The 26117-nt window shown below is 43.6% G+C and overlaps 1 protein-coding gene across 4 annotated transcripts in view; it reads right to left on the reverse strand.

The window, feature by feature from the left end:
- LOC148016391 (Spc97 / Spc98 family of spindle pole body (SBP) component) overlaps positions 1-25273 on the reverse strand; it is a 74236-nt gene extending 48963 nt beyond the window's left edge. Inside the window, exons 1-7 of one of the 4 annotated variants that reach the window (XM_087663626.1) lie at positions 25029-25273; positions 24689-24865; positions 24142-24245; positions 24002-24060; positions 23813-23843; positions 23525-23659; positions 23270-23401 (exon numbers count right to left, since the gene is read on the reverse strand). In XM_087663626.1, coding sequence (XP_087519752.1) covers positions 23270-23401; positions 23525-23659; positions 23813-23843; positions 24002-24060; positions 24142-24245; positions 24689-24865; positions 25029-25107 — 717 coding nt within the window. In that variant the 5' untranslated portion in view covers positions 25108-25273. Of the gene's footprint in view, positions 1-23269; positions 23402-23524; positions 23660-23812; positions 23844-24001; positions 24061-24141; positions 24246-24688; positions 24880-25028 lie in introns of all 4 variants that reach the window. The other 3 variants (XM_087663625.1, XM_087663628.1, XM_087663627.1) reach the window with 3 other exon arrangements.
- Positions 25274-26117: the final 844 nt, after the last annotated feature.

The raw sequence follows: 26117 nt of genomic DNA on the forward strand, positions 1-26117 counted from the left end.
CATTTCATGAATTTTGCAAAAGCCCCAAATTTTAGGGTCCAAGAGTGCACAAATTTCAAAGAAATTGGCTCGACCAAGCAAAAATTTCACTTGCATTTGAGAATCCCCAAAATTTCTAAGGCTTGTGCACTCAATGTCTCCAATTTATGGTTCAAAAGTCACTAAAATATGTGCTTGGCACCAAATCTGGAAAAAGCCCCAAATTTCCAAGAGCAATTTTGCATAGATTTGTGTCATGTGCTTGCACGCGCAAACACCCAAAAGAGAAGGAATAAAAAACTGAAATTTCTGATTTATTAAAGAGGGCCGTTGATCTGCCCATCTGGCCTTCGTCAATCCATCCAACTCCACGTGCCAATCGTGCGACCCGTCAGTCGCGTGGCCTAGAACCCTGCCGGCGCTTGTCACCCGTCTGTCAACTAGGCATGTCGCCTGTCAACTGTCCGCTCACCTATCGTCTGCCTTCGCCACCTGTCCACCGTGCCTATTACCTGCACCTATCGTGAAGCTGTCACCTGTCACCTACGATTGCTTCCTATCACCTGCGACTGCTTCCTATGACTATTGCCTGCACCTATCGACTGTCAGTGCTGCCTGCGCTTACTAACAACTGCGAGTGTTGCCTCTCACGTCTACCACCTTGGACCATCAAGCTCTGATACTAGTTTGATGAGCACGAGCAGAAGCAGAGAGAGCATGCACATCAATCGAGGTGCTAAACAGTGAGATTGAGAGTGAGAGTCGACCGATAGGTGTGTACCAGTGTGGTACACACAAAGAATAAAAAAATGTATTTATACTTAGGGTACGGTACACTTACACTCGCTAGGGTGAGTTCACATGTGTGAAGTAATATATACATGGAAGAGCATAAAGGGCATTTACACCCAACACTAAGTAAGCAATGCATGCTCAAAATGCTCTTCTCAATGAGGTAAACAGGAGTCATGCTCCACAATGCAAGGGTTTTCATTTAAAAGAATGCCTATAATCGTAGGTTTTCATCCATTCCAAAAACCCAATATGTACACAATGCAAATGCAAAGGGGTAATGCATATGCCATCATAAGGGGAATATTCATCCAACAAGGTCCCACTTGAATGCCCTCACAGGGGAATTATTAACTTGCCCAATCGCAATTTTCAAACAATGAAATAATATAATGCAATGCAAAGGTAGATACAACAAGGAAGGAATGCCAATGTCAAACGCAAAGACATTGCCAAAACCTAAATATATCATGTGGGAAAAGTAAACCCCTCTCAAAACATGGATGTTAATGCCAAAGAAGGAGGAACGAAAATCGTCTTTAGTATAAAAATATTATAAAGTAGAAGCACCTCAACTGGAGGAATTCTATCAGAGAAGCAGTCGCAATGGTAGCATCAAGAGATGCTCAACCTTAGCCTCAAGAGGGGAAGCCTGCACACTAGTAGAAGAAATAGGGTTCAACCTAGAGAGAACATGGAGCCACCAAGGAAACCCCCAACGATGTCTCCAACCCAATCTAGATTGGTGTATACCTACATTGTTAGTCATTGACTAAAATACAAGCCCGTCATGTAAGCACCAAAAGATAATAGAATTTGCATACCAGTGTCAAAAGATAACATACAAGCAAGACAGTAGGGTTTGCAGGGAGGAACATGAAGTGAACTCGGCAAATATGAAAAAGAGAAGAGAAGGGAGAAGAAACACTGATGAATGGAATGATGAAGTTCTGAATCATGGAGGGAATGTGATACAAGGGAACAAGGTTGTCGTAGCACAAGGAAGATGATAAAGACAGCCACGAACCACAAACCGCAATGTCCTCCTGAAGGGGTGTGAGAGTAGTGGAGAGGCTGGAGAGAAGAGGTGATAGACTGAATAAATCAACCGTAAGGAATGAATGAGAGAGTGGCCTATAAATAGGCATAATTAGTCTAGGATGGCGCCCCTTTTTGGGACTGCAAACCCTAAATGCAAAACGCAAAAATGCAAACTACAGGTGAAGGGTTTCTCAACACCCCCTCTCAAGCCCAAAAAGGGGAACAAGAGAAGAGTGAGGTGGAGATGCAATGCTACATGTTGAAGAATGCTCATGCAGCAAGTGCCACTAGGACAATGTCCCTCGTAGGGAAATGCCCAAGCGCCCTAGTACAAAGATGATGAAAGCATGCAATGCATAGGAGGAATGTCGGACTTTGTGTGGTGCCGAGAACCATAACGATATGCCCGTACTCGATCTCGGGAGGTGGCTCCATGCTGACCAAGTGACCAAGGCAAGAAGAAGAAGAGAACCCCTAAGATCCAAGATTTCCACCGCAAAGGGAACCTGTAGTAAAAAACAGTAGAGTGAGTGAACTGGAGAACCCGAAACTCAACCTCGGGAAAGAAGCCACTAGCTCCACCGTCGAGATCCCGATCTAGGTGGTACCTAAAGATCCTGGGTATCAGTAGAAGAGATGATTGGTCAAAGACAGCCACCCCAAGAAAGTAGAGGATGGGCGAAGAACTTCATGTGGAGTAGGTCTCCCCTCTGAGGTGGGAGGTGGAGGGGCCCCCACTGAAGTCGAAGAAAAAGTAGATGCCCCCTTTGAGAGCAAAGAAATAACATCCCCCTCTGAAGTAGATAGGAAATCCAAAAAACTCATGGATCATGGACTCTAAAATGTCTGATGACGAAGGAAGTACTACCGGTCATGCCGAAGAAAGTATCTGGGGTGTCGAAGAGCTCCCAAAGGTAGCCTCTCGAACCTGAGTAGTCGAGGGTGGAGAAGGGTAGGGTTTAGAATGAGAAAGAGGTGGGCAACAATCGATGTATCTCAATGGAGCGGACTGGGTAGCCGAAGAAGGTATCTAGGATGCCGAAAAGCTCCCAGAGGTAGCCTCTCGAACCTGAGTAGTAGAGGGTGGGGAAGGATGGGGCTCAGAATGAGCAAGAGGTGGGCAATAGTCGTTGTCTCTCAGTGGAGCAGAGTGGGTAGCCGAAGAAGAGGAAGGAGTCAAGCAGCTACTATCTCTCGAAGGAGCAGACTGACGAGAAGACGGTATCAAACAATCATTGTGTCTTGATGGAGCGGACTGCAGATCCGTAGGTTGTGGAAGCCACTGTACCTGAAAATAAGTGGGAGAAGACTGCCGCTGGCATTGCGACGATCTTTGAGTGATCGTAGCACCAATCGATCCTCCATGTGCTCGAAAGGACTTAATGCGCATCGAATGCGTCTTATTGCCTTGAGCACAGTACTCTGATAGCCGATGTAGAATGATCTCTCTCGCCCAGAAAGGAGAGGTGACACAAGGAGTGCCTGGTGGAAGACGCATGTATTCCGAAGAGGTGGGAAGCAAGGACGATGTCAACAAGCATTGGTGGTGTGTCCAGTGATGCCACAGTAGGAGCACCAAGTAGTCCGGTCATTTGTTGGTAAAGAAGCCATGGATACCAGTGTGCCTTGCTGAAGAAGGAAGAGGTCAGCCACCATGAACCACGAACCGCAATGTCCGCCTCAAGGGGTGTGAGGACAGTGTGAAGCACGAACCGCAATGTCCGCCTCAAGGGGTGGGAGGACAGTGGAAGGACTGGAAGTGAGCTGCCAGTGGGAGGAGGATGTGACAAGCAGTGAGAGGTTGCAACCAGTAGAAAAACGCAGGTAAGGAGAGAGAAAGACTAAAAACGCGAGCAACAAGAGAGAAAAAGACTAAAAACGCAAGCAGGACAGCTTGCAAGAGAGAGAAAGACTAAAAATGTAGGTAACAGGTGAGAGAAAAACTAAAAACGTAGGCAACAAGTGCGACAAATACTAAAAACGCAGGAAAAAACAGCAATAGCAATCAATATGCTGAAATCAGCTCCGAACAGTGTGTGATAGGCTGGAAACAAGCGCCAAATTGTTGTAGACAGCAATGGCCAGCTTGGACCGCAATGTCCTCTGCGTTTGGGGTGTGGGCAGCAAGCTGAAATACCTGAAATCTGCAAAAACGAGATTGTTTTCTGAATGGAGAGTGATCAACAACAGTCGTTCTGCTGTAAACAGTTGCAAACTGCGGACGGAAGGCTGGAAACAGGCGCCAGACTGTAGATAACAGCAAGGGACAGCTGAGATTGCGATATCCTCCGCGAAAGGGGCGTGGGCAACAAGCTGAAAACACCTGAAACCTGCAAAAACGAGATTTTGATGCAACGGAAGAAGAAGAGAAGTAGATGCCGAACCCACCACCGGTCTTTGCCTTCACTGGAGTGGAGGATCTTTGCCACTGTTTGAGCAGATCCGGCTCTGACACCATGTCAAAAGATGACGTACTAGCGAAACAGTAGGATTTGTAGGGAGGAGCACGGAGTGAACTCGGCAAACATGGAGAAGAGAAGAGAAGAGAGAAGAAACTCTGATGAATGGAATGATGCAGTTCCGAATCATGGAGTGAATGTGATACAAGGGAACAAGGTTGTCGTAGCACAAGGAATATGATGAAGACAGCCACGAACCACGAACCGCAATGTCCTCCTGAAAGTGTGTGAGGGTAGTGGAGAGCCTGGAGAGAAGAGGTGACGGACTAAATAAATCAGCTGTAAGGAATGAATGAGAGAGTGGCCTGTAAATAGGCACAGTTAGTCTAGGATGGTGCCCCTTTTTGGGGCTGCAAACCCTAAACGCAAACCCTAAATGCAGAATGCAAAAACGCAAAAATGCAAACTGCGGGTGAAGGGTGAAGGGTTTCTCAACAACCAGTGCTTCATCTTGAGATGAGTGGTGCTAGAGCTAAGAAAACAAAGCTAAGCCAAGAGTGTAGAATGCAGTAATGTTAAGCTAAAACAAGTGCATTGAACATTAAAGCTTAATGAGCTCATTTAAATAGCCCCAAAACTCAATTAATGCTAAAAAGAGTTTTTGTGTCCTATAAGCAAACTCCCACAATTTGGTTGGTCCCTCTACTATAAATAGATGGCATTCTCAAGTCACTAGCATCCTGGTTCATTCAATTCAGTCCCCCCATCCAATCATCATCACTCAATGATTGCTAGCTGTCAAAATATAACTACTATGAAAGCACACCAGAGAGACAATAGAGTTTGCGGGGAGAAACACAAAGTGTGTACAACAAACACACAAAGAGTAGAAACTTAGAAAACACGAAACAAGAAGATGATGAATGACATTGAATCGTGCTAAGTGAATCAAGCTGATACAGCAATGTTAAAACTTTGAAGATAACTGCACTATCTTGTCTAATTCAGGCAGCAACACTTGTAGCAAATTTGCACAGTGAAGGGAGCGAAAAGCAATCCTCCAGCAATAGGATATCAAAGGTAAATGCTGAATGAAGGAAAGGACAGCCACCTGTAAAAGGAGTGAAGCATAGTCCTCGGAAGCTATCACAAATGCAGAATATGCTGAAATCCCTTCGAGATGATGGCTCCTATCAACGCGAGTGCTGGGCAAGCAGCTAGAGAAGAAAATGCAAGAATATTTAATGAAGATCTCTTTGTGTAAGTCGATGTAGACAAATTGCTCGGCAGCCCTTTAGGAGTGAAGAAAACACAAAAACACAGGTATGTGATGTAGGGCTCATAAAGAGGATGTAACATGTTGTGGACAGCCTGAAATTGGTGCTAACGCAAGCTTGATGATGACGCCAAGTTAGGAGGGCTGATGCCAAATGATGTGGGCTGCAAAACGCCAAGTGGAGATGGATGTAGAAGCCACAAACTGTAATGTCCTCCTCATGGCATGTGAACCGCAATGGAGAGGATGGAGAAAGGAGAGAAGAACATGGAAGAGAGTGACAAAATGTCAAAGGGAATGAATGTGTGGGATGAAGAATGGGGAAAGTCAATGTCGTATTTATCAACACACACTGTCTTGAGTGTGCCCCAACTCTCTCCACTGGCACCCACCACTGAAGTCTCTCAAGTGGCTCCCCAACTCTCTTGGGTGGCACCCCAACACTAAATAATGATCCAAATAAACCCTTTTTGGGGCTATAAATGGAAACCAAAATAGAAATGGAGGGGGGGAAATGTATTGAATGACTTGGTTCTCAACCTCAGGAGAGAAGCCACAAGCTCCATTACTCCATTCTAGAATATATATGTAGGCCTAGTCACCAAGACATGGCTGAAGCATCCAAAGCCTCGAGCTAGGAAGAACATGTAGATCCTGGGTGTGAATGGTAAAAAGGGGGATGAGTACATAGATGAGAAGATGGGGGATGAAATGGGTGATGTGGCATAGAGATGTCAACCACCCCAAGGGTTGTCAACAAGGTGTGTGAAGGAGTCAGGACCATAGGATGAGAGAGAAACCCCTCAGATGTCTAAGGAATGGGATCCCCCTCTAAAGAAGAAAGATGAGTCCCCTTTGGAATCCCCTGTTGAATCCACCTCTGAGAGAGATAGGGAATCAAGAAACTCATGCATCACAGCCTCCAAAACCTCTAAAGACAAAGGAAATGCTGCCAACGATGCCAAAGAAGGTATCTGGGGCTCCACTATAGCAAAAGCTGGGTAGCCCCTAAAGGTGGCCTCTCGAACTTGAGTAGCACAAGGAGTGGAGGGAGAGGTATGACACAGAATCTTCTCAATACCCATATTGAAATCCGTGTCCATGGAACAAGATAAGGGATGCGAGGAAATGGATAGCTTTGACAGAGCCAAGGATAAACAACAATCATGCTCTCTCTGTGGAGTGAACTACAAAGCCGAAGAAAAGGAAGGAGTCGAACAGCCACTGCCTCTTGAAGGAGTGGACTGACGAGACAACGATATCCAACAATCACTATCTCTTGATGGAGCGAACTGCAAAACCGCAAGCCATGGCGTGAAAGCCATTGGACCTGAAAATAGGTGGGGGAAACCTCCGACATTGTGGTGGTCTCCGAGAGGTCGTGGCACCTAATGATCCTCCTTTTGCTCATAAGGACTTAGTACACATTAGATGCACCTTATTGCCTTGAGCATAATAATCTGATAGCCAATGCAGAACAATCTCTATGGCCCAAAAGAAGATGTGGCACAATGAGTACCAGGCGGTAGATGTGTATGTCAGAAGTGGTGCAACAATGGAAGCGTAAACATAAGCTGTAATAAACTGCTGAAACACAAGACAAGAGAGAAAGGGAAAGAAAGAACACAATACAGATGAGAACGCAAGTGTATACTCGAGAAATGGAATCCATATATCAAACACGAGACTGTTGTATACAATAGTGAGTCACTAGTTGCGTGGGCACCGGCACCGGCTCCTCTCTCCACCACGGGAACTCCAAGAGGTGAACTAACCAAATGAGGAGAAAAAGCCCAGAATAAATAGGCACAAATAATGCCATAAAATATGTCAGATCAGCCAGCATTTAATGCTGGTTGGCCAACAATAAATGCCCCATATGACCATAAAATGGCACAATAAAAAATGCCTAAATAACCTAAATAATGTGCCCAAGTCTCTGCAGCTCAAACTCACACATGAGCTGACATATCTGCTAACACACTCTCTCAAATCATGGGTGATCTGATACAATACAATGGTACAATAATAATGAATCAGAAACCATACAACATAGAATCACCAAGTGGAACCATGGATGCCCAAGCAGTGGGTGATCAAGCTGTCAGAGTGCAGCGATGCAGAAGCGTAGGACAAAGACTGAGAGAGTGTGAACATAGAGAGAAGAGAGAGAGAGAAAAGGAGACAGTGTAAACGCAGAAAATCTGAGGTGTAGTATGCTCTATAAGAGTGCTGAAAGACACAAGGGGGTAGAGGAAATATCAGCGTATGTCTCCGACTTGATGACCTCGATCTCCGTCAGCCCGAGCACAGTCTATCTCAGCCAACAAATCTCAAGATCAAAATCTGAAATCATTGAATAATAATGACCAAGTGTGCACCAAGGGTTGGCTATTTATAGCCAGAAAAAATAGCAATCACAGCACTAAAAGTGGCACCCGTAACTGTTGTGCCACATGGCACCAATACCTGCCTGCTGTCCGACTGCTGACGTGTCCTCTGCTGACCGACTATCCAGGAAATGACACTGTCTAACACCCCCTCTTAGATCTTGGATGGGTCAAAAGACTAAGGGATCAAGAATGCTGCCGAAGAAGAGCCTGGGGAAGCTCCTTTGTGAACAAATCTGCAAGATTATCCTCCTTCTTGCAATACTCCACATCAATGGTGGCATCCAGAAGGTTCTCCTGAATGAAGTGATACTGGATCTCAATGTGCTTCGTCTGGGCATGGAATACGGGATTCCGTACCAAGGCAATGCAACTCTCATTGTCGCACCGCAGAAGAGTAGGACAAGTCTAGGGGCAGCCAAGCTCCTCCAACAATCTCTAAAGCCACACAACCTCACATGTGGTGGAAGACACAGCCCGATATTCCACCTCAGTAGAAGAAAGGGCGACCGTGGGCTGCTTCTTGCTACTCCAAGAGATAACACCTATACCCAAGGTAAAACAGTAGCCTGTAGTAGACCGTCGATGGTCCACATCGCCAGCCCAATCCGAGTCACTCCAACCTGCAAGAACTAGATCTGAAGCATTTATACCTGCAGGATAAGAAATCCCTAAGTCAGAGGTCCCCCTCAAATACCGAAGAATCCTCAAGGCAGCCTGCCAATGCACCTGTTTGGGTTCCGTCATGAACCTTGCCAAAAGACCCACAGCAAAACAAAGATCAACACAAGTGTTGAGAAGCCAAATTAAGGATCCAATTAACTGACGGTAGCGTGAAGCATCCATCACGGGAGAATCTGAGTGTGAAGCGGCCTTCCAATTCTGATCCATAGGAGTAGTAATGGGCCGACAAGTCTCCATCTCAAAAGTCACCAAGAGCTCCTGAATATACCTCTGCTGAGAGATGAAAATCCCCCTCTGAGACTGATAAATCTCGTGACCTAAGAAGAAATGAAGAAGCCCCAAATCTGTCATCTTGAATGCTTGATGTAAAGCTGTCTTGGTCTCTCGAACCTCCTGTGCATGATCCCCTGTCAAAATCAAATCATCAACATACAACACTAACAACACACGACCAACCTCGAAAGTGTGCACATAAAGCTGCGGATCGGCCTTGGAGCGCCGATATCCCAAATTCGATTGAAGAAACGAGTCAATCTTCTCGTTCTATACATGCGGAGCCTGCTTGAGGCCATACAAGGCCTTCTTCAACTTGTAAACTTTCCCATCCGAGGATCCAAAGCCAAGAGGCTGCTCAACATAGATCTCCTCCTGCAAGTCACCATTCAAAAAGGCCGACTTCACATCCAACTGATAAATAGGCCATCTCCTAAGGCCAGCCAAGGAAAGAACTCGAATAGTCGCCATACGAGCAATGGGAGCAAAAGTATCATGGAAATCAATGCCTGAGCGCTGAGTAAAACCTTTAGCAACAAGGCGAGCCTTGTGCTTGTCCAAAGAACCATCACTAAGGTACTTGGTCTTGAAGACACACTTGACACCAATCACCTTATTGTGAGAGGGACGACGCACAAGAGACCAAGTGTCATTCCTCTCAATAGCCTCCAACTCGGCTTCCATGGCCTTCCGCCAATGATCAGACTACAAAGCCTCCTTCACTGAAGTAAACGAGGAGGAGGACGAACCTCACCCCGTCGCTCTCCATCTGCTGAAGACTCAAGAACATCCACCGGTGAAAGCTCCTCGAGGGTGGCCGGTGGAAGAGAAGACTCTGAATCCAAAGAAGAATCTCCATTAAGAGGCTCTGGCTCCAAGGAAACTATCTCGGGAGCCCAACTCTCCCCAGGATCTCCAAGGACGGGGTGCTCCTTACCCCCCTTTGTGGCCGGTACTTTCATGAACCGCACGTCTCGACTCGTGTAGACATCCTGCTTAACGGGATCAAACAAACAATAACCTTGGGATTGGGAGCTATAGCCAACAAAAACCTGTCGTCGAGAAGCCGCCTCAAACTTATCACACTGCGTCTTCGGAATGTGCACATAAGCGTCACACCCAAAGATCCTGAAATAAGAGACATCAGGCTTAGTCCCAAAGTAAGCCTCAAAAGGTGTCATCCTGTCAACCGCCGAAGTGGAAGATTGATTAAGGATGTGAACTGCGGTAGCCACTGCCTCGGCCCACAGAAACTGAGGTGTCTGTCGGTGCTCCATCATGGTGCGTGCCATCTCAATCACACTTCGGTTCTTCCGCTCCAAGATGCCATTCTCTTGGGGAGTATTGGTGTTACCAAACTCTTGGTGAATGCCCCTATCTACACAAAAACGAGTAAACTCATTAGACATAAATTCACCTCCCTTGTCTGAACACAAGGTCTTCAGTCGCCGGCCAGAACGGTTTTCCTCAAAGAAAAGTCAATCCTTGAAATGAAAGAAAGCCTCCGACTTCAAAGTCAAGAAATAGGCCCAAGTCATTCTGCTGTAGTCATTTACGATCAACATGAAGTACAAGCTCCCCTTTAGGGACTCGGTCCTCATCGGGCCACAAAGATCCGTAGATACAAGCTCCATGGGTGAAGTAGACCGCCTAGAAGCTTTGTTGGGAATCGCATCCCGATGCAGTTTCCCACGAATGCAAGAGACACATGGCTGATGGCTCACCACTATGTACGCCAAGCCTCGGATAAACAACCCTCGCGACGCCTTCCGAAGGTACTCGTAGTTCAAGCGGCCAAACCGAGCATGCCATAGCTCGGACTGTGTCTGAGAAGTAAGAAGAAGAGAGGTAAGAGCTGAAGAAGACTTCAATTTGTAGACTCCATTCTCCTCATACCCTGCGGAGAGAACCTTCCTCGATCCACGATCAAGGACTCCAACAATATCACTATCAAACTCCACCAAGAGGCCAAGAGCACAAATCTTATGAACCGAAAGTAAATGATACCCCAATCCTGGCACATGCAACACCTAAGAGGTATGGGTACCACCACGTCCATCTGGAATAAGCTGCATCTCACCCCGTGCAACAATAGACATAGAAGAGCTGTCTCCAATGAGAATCTACCCATGCGAAGGTCGCAAATGGGTAACACCAACAAAAGAAGGAGTCGTGTGCTGTGAGGCACCACTATCCACAATCCACTCTTGAGCTTGGGAAGCTGTCATCCCAGCATCAAAAGTTGTCGGTGTAGAGTCCTCGATGACTGCTAAGTGTAGAAAAGCACAACTGATGAGGGTGCAACCACCGCTCCAGAGTCCTTCGTGTCCTTCTTCTTGGTATCCTTATTGTCTTTGTCGGGGCAATCCTTCTTCCAATGACCAGTCTTTCCACAAATATAGCAAGTCGATTCCTTCTCCTTGTCCTTCTTGGATTTGTTGTCCTCCTCCTTCTTATTTTGGTCCTTTCCCTTCTTTTGAGAGACTTGACCAACCAATACCTCCGATTTGGAAGCATTCTATCCCTTCAAATGTTCCTCCTGGTCCAAGACCATAGGAACCAACTCTTCCCACCAAAGAGTCGACTCCCGCCCTGATGCAATAAGAGCGGAATAAAAAGTACCGAATCGTGGCGGCAACTGAGATAGTAAAGTGATTGCCATATCTTCGGAGAAAATAGGCTTCCCCGCATTTTGAACCTGCATCTGAAGCTGCTGAAGAAGAAGACTTATTCACGGACAAAGTCCACATCTGCACCTCCATAGAAACCCTCTTCATCAGGGTCATCCGGTTGTACATCTGGTCGAGCTCCAGCCATATCTCACGAGCCACCATCAAGTGCTCGATGTGAGCTATCACGGCAGTGGTGCAAGACAAAAACAGAAAAGATCAAATCTTGGCATTTAGTTTGTCCCAATGAGACTGGGCCTTGGTCAACTCTGCACGAGCATTGGAAGAGAGTTTGGACTCATCCCTCACCGAGGGCCTGTTAATCTCCTCCATCACCAGTTCCGTCAAATCATAAGACTCTAAAATGACCATCATCATCACCCGCCAGATATGGTAATTGTCGCCATCAAGCTTTTGATCAGTTGGAAGAGCTGGTAGGACAAGCACCTTCCTGTCCATGATCGCCTGGAACTCCAAATCAATCTTTGTAGACATGTTAACTTGCAATACCTGCACAAACGTAAAAGCAGCCCCCTCTGACAGTGAAAACGCAGCCTTCAGGGACTGATTCCTCCACTGCGCAAACCTTCTTTACCTGCCGGAGGCGATGAAAAGGTAAAATCTGCAATGGAAGGCCTCAAACGCAGCCTTCCTCCCATTCGAACACTAATAACTTGCAGCAAATTCACCGATTAGACTCCTTTCCCGCACGCCCACGCTCGCTTCAGTTTTGATCCGATGCACAGCCCTCCCACTCACCCTCGAAGCCTAGAAACGCAACCTTGTGTCACGCTGAAATCTCCTCTTCAGATAGGTTGAGCCCTCAATCAATCCATCTTCACCGCTCTGATACCATGTCAGAGTGCAACGATGCGGAAGCGTAGGACAAAGACTGAGAGAGAGTGAACATAGAGAAAGCAGAGAGAGAGAGAAAAGGAGTGTAAACGCAAAAAATCTATAGTGTAGTATGCTCTATAAGAGTGCAGAAATACACAAGGGGGTAGAGGAAATATCTGCGTATCTCTCCGACTTGATGACCTCAATCTCCGTTAGCCCGAGCACAATCTGTCTCAGCCAATAGATCTCAAGATCAAAATCTGAAATCACTGAATAATAATAACCAAGTGTGCACCAGGGGCTGGCTATTTATAGCGAGAAAAAATAGCAATCACAGCAGTATGTCAGTTGCATTAAATGCAGCCGATTGCACATAAGATACTGCAAAATCTATCCGACTACCCATAAAAGTGGCGCCTGTAACTGCTGTGCCACGTGGCACCTGTACCTGCCTGTTGTCCAATTGCTGACGTGTCCTCTGTTGACCGACTCTAGGAAATGACACTGTCTAACACAAGCCACCACTAAGGTGCCTCGAAGAGAACCTGATATCGATGTCAATCATACCAGCTCCCGAAGACAGAGAAGATCATAGCAGCTCTCAATGTCAGTCAACAATGCCACTGATGTAGCACACGTGACCATCTTGTCACCAATGCCACAACACATAAATAACCATGGATCCCCCTCCTTTGGCCAAACCGCCAAAGTGTCCCCTCATGTGAGCTCCAGACGAAAGCCACCCACTCTCTGTCAAAGAACCAACCCATCATGAACCTGGATGACAATCCTAGCTCCAAGATTTGTACCTGCTAGACTTTGGTCAATGCGTCAGGGACATCCCTCTCTTGATCATGTGCATCTGTATAGAAATATAGATGAGGCGTGGCTGCCCCATCTTACCACCCTATCACACACCCTCTCTGGCAGCACTGGAGAGTTGTGAGGGATGACCTCATCACCACCACTAGAAAGTAACTAAGGAAGGGGCCACCAAGCCCTTCCCACGATCCGAAGAAGAGGATCCCTTCCACGCCTTGGACTTCACCTTGGCCGGAGGATCTGAGTCGGAATCTGAGGCAAATGATGACTCATCGAAGGAGTCCGCATCGCGCTTTGTCTTCTGCTCCTTTTTCTTCCAAAAAGCCGCTAACTCTTTGCAATCCTTCCGCAAGTGGCCCTTCTTGCCAAAGTGATAACATTGGGCCTTCAACTTCTTCATCTTCAAACCCCTCTCTGAAGCTACAAGAGCCTCACCTGAACCCCTATATAATGTATCATCGGTGGATGTGCACGGAGGAGCCATTTGTAGAGGATTTAAAAGAGGAGTAAAGAAAAAAAAAGTATTTGGAGAAGGAACACAGCCAAAACACGAGCACAAACTGCAAAAAACAAGAGTTCACATACAATATAACCCAAAATCTGACCAAAAGAAGACAAAAGCTACTGCAAAAAAATCAACAAATCAGTCAAAAACTGTGAAAAACAGCAAAAACGGCCTGAAGGTACAGTCACCCAGCCAAGAAGGAGTCAGGAACACCAAAACGCAGACCGAGAACTACCACAAACAGGCTGGAAAACTGTCGCAGCAGCCTGAAAACTGAAAATGCAGACAACAGAGGGGCTATAGACAGCAGGCGATGGCAAATCTGCAGAAAACGCGGATACAACACGTTCGCCTGTATGGAGCAGCAGTCACAGATCAGCAAGGGTGAAAACAGTCCTGAAATCAGTAAGAAAACACAACAAGAGCACAAATCCTGAAATCTGATACCATGTCAAAAGTGGTGCAACAATGGAACTGTAAACATAAGCTGTAATAAACTGTTGAAACAGAAGACAAGAGAGAAAGAGAAAGAAAGAACACAATACAAATGAAAACTCAGATGTACGCTTGGGAAATGGAATCCATATATCAGCCACAAGACTGTCACATACAACAGTGAGTCGCTCGCTACGTGGGCACCGGCACTAGCACCGGCACTGGATCCTCTCTCCATGAGAACTCTAGGAGGTGAACTAACCAATTGAGGAGGAGAAGCCCAGAATAAATAGGCACAAATAATGCCATAAAATATGTCAGGTCAGCTAGTATTTAATGCTGGTCAGCCAGCAATAAATGCCCAATATGACCATAAAATGACACAATAAAAAATGCCTAAATAACCTAAATAATGTGCCCAAGCCTCTGCAGCTCAGACTCACACATGAGCTAACATATCTACTAGCAGCGTACACCCCGTGTTGAGCTAAAAATGCATTAGCTTCACTTCAACAGCCTCAAAATGTGCTTAATTAAGGAAGACACCTTGTTTATTTAAAAAGAAATGTGTTTCTAGAGAGTGTCTGTATTCCATAAGCACAAACCCAACCTCATTACCCCTGCCCTAATCCTTGAGATACAAGAGTTCAAGGTACACTATTTATTCACTGCATAGTGTGTTTGTTGCATGAGCATTGTATATTCAATAGTCATATCATTTCATTTATTCTCTGTGTTCATTGTCTCTGCGTTACCTAAACCTAACTGTGTTCTATCAATCTATGCTTTGCCGTACGATGTTATTTGTGTTTTTGTGTTAGGATATTTCTTCACACTCCGATGGTGGGGGAAGCAAAGGTCCAAGTCAACAATCTTCAGTGGTTTGACCGTTCTTGCCGTAGTAGGAGAATGCGTAGACTATCCATCAAGAGAAGCCATAGCACTAGTATATCAACCTTGAAAAGGGAGAGTGGGAGGGAAAAGAAAATAAGGATAACTCCCGATGACGCAGTGGAAATGGGGGGGTGATCAAAAGATGTTACCACTCCTGTAACCTGCCTTTCTCTTCTCTCATGCAGAGGATCTTCTTGGCTCTCTAAGAGCCTCTCGCTTAGATACATATCAAAATATGGCTGTTGTGAAAGCAAACCAAAGAGATTGTGTGTTGGGATAAAGGCCCTTTTTCACCTCCGTGTATAGTACACGTGTATTATTTAGTTGTACATGTGAATGTATCCTTACGTGCCCTAAGTATAAATACATTTTATTCTTTGTGTACCAACACATTGTTGGTACACCCAAATTGAATCGTACTTTCACTCTCTCTCTGTCACTCTCACTCACCTACTCACTCCTAAAACTGTTGCTCACTCCTCCAGCTGAGCTCGAACAACTGGTATCAGAGCAAAGGTTGTGCACACTTCCCGAGACCACAAGCATTAGCTGCTAGTTGCAAGACTAACACGCGACAAGCAGCTCGCGAATAGGTCAATCAGGGCGTCCAATCGGCAGGTGCTGAGCATGAGGCGTGCAAGCGATTGGGTTGTGTCGTGACGGCAAGCCGTAGTCGTGTTACGGGTGACATTGCAAGAACGACCTGCGGGCGCATGCAAGCACCAAGCGTGACGGTTCTCTGACTAGCGTGGGAGAGGCGATTGGCGCAGCAGGCAACGGGCAACAAGCACGTGTGACAGTCGACGAGGCGGGCAGCAGGTGTGACTCACCAGATGCGCCTGACAGGCAATGACATTCATGTCAGAAATTGCAAACACTATGCATGTTGACCTCGATCAAATTGGGGATTTTGCCAAATTTGTCAGAATTTCGCTCTTTCGAGTAAAATTTCTTGACATTGGACCCTAGAAAATTGGGGCTTTTCATATTTTGATGAAATTTTGCTCAACCAAGACAAATCGGTTGACATGTATGCACTGTTGGATCTGAAATTTTGGGGCTTTGTGCACAATTTGGTAAATTTATGCAGTATTTGCCTGTGTGGTGGCAGGTTTATGTATAAGCAGCAGAGATTTATCATTGTTTGAGGAAGAACAGCGGTGTATTTGCTGGTTCAGCTTGTGCTTCTACAGTTCAGCACATCTACTCATGTTCGTGATAAGAATGGCTGCAACTTCTTCCAATTCAGACGTCGAGTTTGATGGAAATCAAACGATTTGATGGTCATGGCTTTGACCTTTGGAAAGACCGTATGCAAGGCATATTGTTCTTAAAGGATTGTGAGGATGCTTTGCAGGAAGATAAAGTAATTAGACCATCTTCCAAAGTTTAGGGAATGCAAAGCATATATTGGGCATCAGGATTCGCAGTGATAGAACACAGAAATTGTTGTTCTAATCTAAAGAGAAGTACATTGAAAAGGTACTAGACAAATTTAACATGGCTGAAGCTAAGCCTCTTGGGGTGCCCTTACCTCCATATCTTAAGATTAGTAAAGCCAACAACCCAAAAGTTGACATGGAAGCCAATGCTATGAAGGGAGTCCCTTATGTATCAACTTGTGGCTCTCTTGTGTATACTATGGTCCCTACTCGTCCAGGCATTGCTCATGCAGTGGGAGTTGTCAACAAGTTTATGTCAAATCTTGGCAAAACACATTGGGAGGCTATCAAGTGTTTTCTTCGATATCTAAAAGATACACAAAGAAAGTGTATTTGCTATGGGCAAGGTGCACTTAGTCTACAAGGTTATTGTGATGCAAACATGGTAGGTGACTTGGACACTCGCAGGTCCAATAGCGGGTATGTCTTTATAGTTGCTAGTGGAGCCGTTTCTTGGTGCTCCAGGTTGCAACACATCGTAGCACTGAGTACTACTGAAGCTAAATACATATCAGCTACTGAAGCTTCTAAGAAAGCTATATGGTTGAGCAGACTTGCAGAGGATCTCGCCATGTCTATAGGTACTGCAGTGTTGGGATGTGATAGCCAGATGGGAGAGTGCTGTGTATCTGGCTAAGAATGCCATGTATCATTCACGCACAAAGCATATAGATGTGCGATATCACTTTATCAGACAGATTCTAGAAGATGGTCTAATCACATTGACCAAGATCAAAACACAAGACAACCCTGCAGATATTCTCACTAAAAGTCTAAGCAAAGCTCAACATGAGCATTGCATGCGACTAGTGGGAGTTGGTTAGACGTTCGCTTTGGACCTTTAAGTGGGAGGTTGTTGGGATAAAGGCCCTTTTTCACCTCCGTGTATAGTATACGTGTATTATTTAGTTGTACATGTGAATGCACCCTTACATGCCCTAATTATAAATACATTTTATTCTTTGTGTACCAACACATTGTTGGTACACCCAAATCGAATCGTACTTTCACTCTCTCTCTGTCACTCTCACTCACCTACTCACTCCTCGAACTGCTGCTCACTTCTCCAGCTCAGCTCCAACATTGTAGAGTTTGCAAGGAGAAACACACTGTGTGTCTGGCAAACACACATGATAAATCACTAAATCACGCTAAGTGAATCAAGTTGATATAACAAAGCTGAAGCTTTATAGATAACAGCGCTGTCCTATCTAAACCAAGCAGCAACACCTGTAGGATTTGCACAATGAAGGGAGTGAAACACAATCCTCTAGCAATAGAATATTGAAGGTAAATACTGAATGGTGAAGGAAAGGACAGACACCTATAGAGGGAGCCAAGCACAATCCTTAGGAAGCAACTGGAGAAGAAAACGCAAGAGCATCTTATGAAGATCTCTTAATGTAAGTGGCTGCAAACAGGCAACTGTTGGGCAGCCCTTTTGGAGTGAAGAAACACAAAAACGTAGGTATCTAATGTAGGGCTGATAAAGAGGATGTAACCTACTATAGACAGCCTAAAATTGGTGCAAACGCAACCCTTATGATAACACTAAGCGAGAAGGGCTGACAAGAGATGATGTGGGCTGCAAAATGCCAGGTGGAGATGGATGTAGAAGCCACAAACTGCAATGTCCCCCTCACGGGGTGTGAACGGCAATGGAAAGGATGGAGAAAAGAGGTAAGAATATGGAAGAGTGTGACAAAGTGTTAGAAGGAATGAATGTGCGGGATGAAGAATGAGGGAAGTCAATGCCGTATTTATAAGCACGCACTATCTCAAGTGGTGCCCAGTGAAGTCTCCCGAGTGGCACCCCGACACTAAATAATGATCCAAATAAAACCTTTCTAGGGCTGTAAATAGAAACCAAAATAGAAATGGAGGGGAAATGTACTAAATGACTTGGTTTCAACACTGACTCCAGCATCCGCCTTTGAGCATTCTATGTAGACAATCATTCATATACACCTTTCACTTAGTTTCTTTAGAGTTATCTTCTTCTATGTTTTGTGTTTTTGTATTTTAGTCTAAGGTGTTGTGTTTTAGTCATGCTCAAACATTTTTTGTTTTCTCGATGCAAACCCTAGCATGTCTTCACATAGTATCACAGCCACAGCTCTTCTAAAGAGTATCCTGCAACTATCATGGACACTTGGTTTGTGCGAGATATACCAGCAACGCATAACCAATTCACAATGGCTAAGACACCTTCCTTTTGGGAAGCTATGGTGTCTCCTCAAGTTTCCCCTTCAATAGAGGCCTTGAGGAGACATTATGGCGTCAACAATGGGGAGGACAATGCACCATATTCTTCTTCTTCCACAAATGTAGCGCAGATGACAAACAAGGAGTTTAAAGAATTTATGCATATCAAATATCCTAGCTACACTCTAGTAGCTTTAAACCATTCTCCAAAAGGAATTGTGCATCAATTGAAGTCTGATGGTGAGGATGGCCACCTCTCCACTCAAGGAGGATTTACCACATTCGAGACAACTGGCAAACCCTCATCTTCATCATGACCAAGCTTGTGTCAAGTTTATATAATCGCTTTGATTCATATGAACAAAACCCCTTCTCTATTGCTCTTCCGGTGTGGAAGATCAAGATCTAAGTCACCATTGAGACTATGACTAGTATGAGTATGTCAATGTTCATAGTGGAGGCTCTAGAGCTTAATGTTCATAGTGGAGGCTCTAGAGCTTAGTCCAAAATGGCTGTCCCAACTTACATGCAGCCTAAGTGGAAAAGAAGGAGATGAAAATAGTAGTTTTCACTTTTTTTTAAACATGTAAAATCCTGCACAAAGTCCTAACTTTCCATTAACTAAACATTAAATGCTTTGCCCAAAGTTTCAATTTGGCTACACAAACTTAATGGGCTGCCCAAACTTTAAATTTTGATTGTCGTCCCCCAAACTTTGATCCAAAGAATAGGTATTGTACTCACTAGTAAAAACTTGGTTGTGTAGGCCATGAGTGTCACTTCAAGGCCAATGATAATTCTCTCAATTGTGCCAATCAAATTTCAAAACCCCACCGGTCCAAGAGAGGGCAACACTGAACATCAAAATCAATATCAAGGTGCACGTAACAACCATTGGCAGTGTGAGTCTCTCATTGCCCTCTCAACCAGCACCCTTCACTCCATGTAGCAAAGAGTTTTTGAGATATGTGTTTCATAAGGGTTTCATATGTAGGAAACAATTGAAACAAGTTTTTTATAAAATAGATTGCATATATAATAGGTTGCATGCAATATAACATAAAATGTGCCAAGAAATTATGATCACTATTAGGAATAGTCCATCATATTACATAGATAAAAGAAAAACTAAGCCTCTTTTCATTTTTGAGTATTTCACAGGCTCAGCTCTTTAACTTATGGAGTTTTTCTTTTTCTTTAGAAATTCAAGTTTTATTTAAAATGTATTCTGTAAGTAGTGAAATGTCTACGTATGAGACATTCCATATGTTCCACTAGAAATGTCTAGAAACGAAACGTTACAAGCATGTTTCATAAGTTTCTTTCAAGAGGAGATAAAATAAGAAATGCGGGTTTTTTTATATAGGAATTTTTTATAGTTTTACCTAGGGAAGAGGTTTCAAACCTCTATGGAACTCTCTCTTAAACAAAAAAAGGCCAATCCAACTTGAGTGATAATACATGAGAGTCAATTGAGAATAATACATTACATATCCATGATCCATTATTGACTTATGTCAAAGTTAAAGCTATACTATACTATGGTTCAAACCTCAAATATTATGATTCATACATATCACATAAAGAAAATTGAAATAAACAAGTAAATAGCCCATGTACAATATGGACTAAGTCAAGTTGCAACATCGTGATTCTCATTCCAAAACAAACTGACAAAATGTCAAAAGCCAGAATGAATCATAATCATAATATATCATTAATAACTCATAAATGAGACTAAAGTCGTATAATAATCAACTCTCAAGACAAGAATGGGTACTAGATTGACAAAGTCCAATAACTAAACAAAATCCCAAAAAAGTAAATCTCTCATCCAAAATCTTGTCCCCTCACAAGTCGTTGCTCATTATCATCATCATCATCATATTTAACATTGCCCAACAATTTTCGTCAAAAAAACCATGTTTTGGGGTCCCTACCTTACCCCACCCAAAAAAAAAAAAACTCACGTTTTTGTTGTCACTTCAAGAAATGTTTCGTAAGTTTCAAACTCAAAGAAACATGTTTCTTTGCTACTATGTGCATAGGCACATCTTGTCTCCTTAAATTCACAACCTTTTCAAACCTACCCCACTCTTCCTTACAAGCATCCAGTTTCTACCAACTTTGCTAGCTAGGCAAGCCATCTTTTTCATTCAGATCTCATTCGATCTCATAGATGAAACCACAAGTCTGATTGTGGCTCAAGGCAAAGTATTATCCAATGTCCTATACCTTCCACAAGGCTCAAAGTTTCATAACATGCATTTACTCTTCACAAAAGCACCTTGCAATACAAAGCACCCATGGTACTATAGTCTTCAACACCTATGTTATGACCTTGTTACTGAGATGTCTCAAGATAAGCTAGTTCAAAGCATTCAAGATAAAACTGCCTCATGATGCTTGCAAAGCATGCCAGGTGGGCAAGCAACATTTGACTCCATTCCCATACCAAGGCCAACATAGCAAACTCCAAAGGGCATACTGAGGTTGATTGACCTCAATCTCAATCATCAATCTCCCACTCTAGTAAATGGTTCTCTTATTACTTTTGATATAGTCAATGAGTACTCTCGGTACGTGTGGATGTATGTTCTTAAACAGAAGTTAGAAGATTTTCTCACTCTGCCATGTGGACCCAGCCAATTATTAATCAAATGGGCATCCAAATTGGGCCAGCCAATCAGAAAATGCTGATGAGTTCATCTCCCATCAATTCTTTGAGTTCCTAGAAGAGCATGGTGTTGCTCACCAACTCATCTTAACCAATTCACCTGCTCAAAAAGAAGTGATCAACCACTAAAAACGGATGGTCATGAACAAGCCTTGTTCCATCGTCCATGGTGTTTGCAGCCAACGTACTTGAGTGTGTATGGTCAGGAGCAGTCAGTACTTTGGTATTACTTTTGAACCAAAACCTGACAGCAACAGTCCCTCATAAGACCTCATTTGAGGCTTTCTCTAGCAGAAAGCCCTCTGTTTTCCAGCTATCAATCTTTGCATGTCATGTGTAGATGCACACATGAGATGATAAATGGGCCACGCTCTCACCCAAATACAAGCTGTTCATTTTTGTAGGCTACTCTTCTTGAGGTGTATGCATTATTTTGCTGCTAAGGCAGCCAGCAGAGCCACCTGCTGCTGCTACTGCTGATCATCATCATCATCACCATCACCATCACCATCATGATCATCATTTAGCAGATGATCCAGCTACTTTTTGCATGTTTGTCTTGGATATCTTCTGATTTCTAAAAATGCAGAATTGGTTCCCCTCAAATGTTGTTTTCTTCAGTAAAATAATCACTGAACTGACCGACCACTTCCAGGAAATACAGATTCTAGAGGGGATCAGTGAAATTGCCTTGGACACACAAACTAGGCAAGCACTTACACTTGCATGGGTAGACCACATTGTAAAGCTTCACTACACGTCAATTACTACTCATAAGTCTAACGAACAATCTTTTTCTTATGCCAGTATGATTTTAAGGTCTTGTTTTCTAAATGGTGAGTTCAGTCAGGCATATTTTTACATAGCAGATAAGGTTCTTGATATAGTTCTAATAAATATTAGTGGATAAAAGAGAATTTTCCTAGACAGTGGGTAAGGTCCTTATACAGTTCCCCTAATAAATACCAGTGGATGAGGTCCTTTACATAATTCTAATAAATTTCAGTGCATGTCAGCACACCAGCCATGGAGGCAAAGATTTACCTTGAAGCCGCAGCATACATACAGAGAACTAAAACTGTCAAATAGTACATTATAGTGTTTTGTAATCAATGGTAGACAAGGGAAAAATAGCCATGTAGAACTCTAATGCACTGTAATCCTGTACATAGTGCAGCAACACAAATCACTAGCTTCTCTCTCTCTCTGCATTGTAATCTACAGAATCTGTACGAAATGCAGCAATAGAGATTGACATATTCTCTCTCTTAATTTCAGCAAGCAAGCTGCTTCTACAAAGCAGCAGTGAAGAAATTATGCATGGGATCAAGTATGTTAGTAGCCTCTGCATCTAGCCTAGCAGATGAGGTTGATCTCTATACAGTTGGCATAGAAAGGATATGCAGTGGTACGCTGAAGCCAAGATGGTCTATATTCACACTATGACATCTCAGTAGCAAGTACAAAGTTTTGATTTCAGAAAAAAGGAAAAAACTGACTAGCAGCCAAATTAACTTTTTTCCCAGCTTTCTTCCAGACATAGGTCAGATAATCAATAAACTAATGCTTTTGTGGCAATTAAAGACAAGCCTATACAATTCGAGCACCTCAAAGATACTGTGTTAAGTCCTCAACTAGGATGACCAAGCAATAAACAAATTTAACTTAAATCAGATAGCAAGAAATATCACTTCATCAGGAGGAAAAACCATGCTTGAAAAGAAGAAAGTACATAGTCCCCTTGATCATATATCTTTGTAATATTTAGGACACTAAGTACGTACAACACTTTAAACTGTTATGTGAGAGTTGGGAAAGAACATAAATACATCACTTTAAAATATCGTGAGTTCCATTGGTCATCGTCAATTGTGATGAGCAAGGAAGTAAACTTCAGGTAACAAACTATGGTCAAAATTTACAAGCATCTCCAGTACCCAGTGGCAAACCTGTAGTATTGCCCTGAGTGCGGCTGCAAAGGCATGATTGACCAACCCGTGTTTGAAATGTGAACGAGATTCTGTGAACTGACTCACAGTGATGTAGTTTTCACAAAGGGGGAGAAGCCGTTTTGCCGATTCCTTCAGTCAAACTTGCATAGTTAATGATGAATGACACAAAAACAGCAACAAAAACTGATTGTCAATTGATACACTATCATCATGGTCATCAAGGTCCTTCAAAATAGAAAAAGACTCCCATACCTGGAGGGATAAGTCCATTGATGGATCTATCTGGAAGTTCACAAAACCATCTTTCACCCTCCCTTTCTGTATAGAAACAAACTTTCCTTCAATGCCCACCATTGTGAAAAGCATATCATCAATAAGGAGAAGCTCCTGCACACCACAAATAAATTTGAGATGTTGTTACGCATTAAGAATAGTAATTTGCATCTGACCTCAAGTATTGCAGGCTGCAGTTTCCAGCATTGCTGTAAATCATTCTGCAGACAACTTTTTATTTAATCTCACACATTCAAGCATTTGTACCTGCACAGATGGAGCAAAAATGCCAATCGCCCTGCCAAGTTCCATTGCACCACAGTAGAATAATAAGCTAGGTTGATATCATGCATGCTATGGACAACCTTACTCACATCAGCAAAGCTCCACTCATGGACAACTCACAGGTAATAGATGCACCTTTCAATTAGGCTATCTGTAAAAAAATGTACTTGCCTGAATGAATCGGCCAGACTCCCTGTACTTCCAGGTAGCTGTTGATTCATTTGATTATCCTGCAGTGTCCAAAGTTGCTTAAAGCTCTTTGATTTATAATGAATTGAAAAACTGTGGCATTCTAAGACCTTTCCTATTACCTGATGCAAAAACTGCCCGGTAAGAAATGGCCTCTCAGCATTCCACCTGGGTGTTGCAGGATATGAGACCCCTTCTATCAGAGGCTTTCTGGTATCAACTGGCTCTGAGTCATGTTAGGCGGGGAAAACGCCGACAGACAGTCATGTGCCCAAATTATTAACGATTCCCGGTTGGTCGTACAATCAACATCATGAAAATTAATTAACCATTGGAATCCAATTGGACTTGCTAGACCCTTTTGCTGCATTTATCTTGTTGATACACGTAGTGAAATTTAAATTAGCTATTAAACACAATTGGACGTGCTAGATTTGATAAAATATTTTTTCTGCGTATGCATTGTCAGTTATTGTGGAATTGACATCATGAAAATTAATTAGCCATTGCAATCTAATTGGATTTGCTACTTTCGTTGTTACACATAGAGGTAACTTAGATTAGCCATTAAACACAATTGGACGTGCTAGATTTGAAGAAAGATTTTTCCTGCATATACACTGTCACTAATCGCCATTCATTCAAATATGCAGCGTGTGCAAAACTCACCAGGACTTTTAGCCGGAGATGTTTGCTTGGAGGGGCTGGCTTGCTGCACGAAAATGGCTCTGGAAGTGGATCGAAGTTGGCGAATGTCACCCTCAGAGAGCTGCCCGTGCCTGCTGGGACGGTACTCAAAATGGCGGCCAGCAACGTCATCCTCCATGTCTGAGGTGGAGAATGGAGCTGTGCAGGGAATACTGCGCAACAGAAAAGGCATATGAAAATACAGTTGAGACCTCAGAGGTTTGGACCTTATACATACAGAAACAAACTCGCCTGTACAGCAGAAAAGCCATACGAAAATACGGTAAAAGATTTGCATCTTTAAATACAGAAACAAACTCGCCTGTACAGAATATTAACTCAGCCACTGCATCGGTGAAGATCAGAAGACGCTTGTATGGGTAGACATCATAAATATACATGTACGTGCGGCGAGACCATACAGGCTAGTGCTGCAACAGATGTGTTTTCTCTCTCGCGAGATCAAAGATGAATCTGATCCATTGCAGTGCTGCGATTCGCGCCATGCCAAGTTAAACGACCGAATGCATCGAATCGCAGAACTTAAGTGGACTTGCTGTCACTTCGGTCGCACGCAAACTTCAAACTTGACGCACTCATGAATGATCAAGTGACACGCACATGTAATTTTCATTACTTGAGAGGCCTTTCCCACACTCCTCATCCGTTTGACAATTACACTGGGTTGAGTAACTGGGACAAGTGAGTTCAAAACCCTGCACCCCGCTTCCCCGCAACATATCTATCTGTATCCATATCTTTCAAAACTCTACATATGGAATTGTGACTTCATCAAAAATGCAAAGAGTTAGAGGAGAACACTTCGTTTGGATGGGCAAACCTATGCAGTTGTACAGTAGCAATAAATATTAGAGGCAAAGTTTTACCGTGATGTGTGAAACCCCCCTAAGTTAACATACAAAGATGCACTACATGTACCCTTTCACCCTATCACCAAATGAACAAATGGTGCATAAGGGCTCTTGTGTGTTATAGCATTGGCCCCGCCCACACTCACACACACAGTGTACATTTCTATGCATGAGAGAGAGAGAGAGAGAGAGAGAGATTAGCCATGCATTCACAAGTTATCATTTATGACAGTAAATGTAAAATATATCAATTTTATATTCTACATCTCCAACTCCAACAAGCAAATACCTAAGCATGCCCTTATGGACAATACTAATAAACACTAACGTTGTTATCAACTTAGAAGGGACCAAGTTATTTTCCAAACAAGTTGCACATTAGAAAATAGCTCAAATGTACTTGATAAATTGATGGGATTTTTAAGAAAGTTAAGCTTTGACTAGAGGAGGCAAAAACCACAAATATGATATTAAAGGGTCCATGATGCAAGGATGCCCTCTCACACTTGTTTACTATTTACAAAGGCCATGAGCTCCTC

The sequence above is a fragment of the Lygodium microphyllum genome, chromosome 23 (genome assembly GCF_053477565.2).
Source record: "Lygodium microphyllum isolate KBCC chromosome 23, Lygodium_microphyllum_v1.1.10, whole genome shotgun sequence".
NCBI lineage: Eukaryota > Viridiplantae > Streptophyta > Polypodiopsida > Schizaeales > Lygodiaceae > Lygodium > Lygodium microphyllum.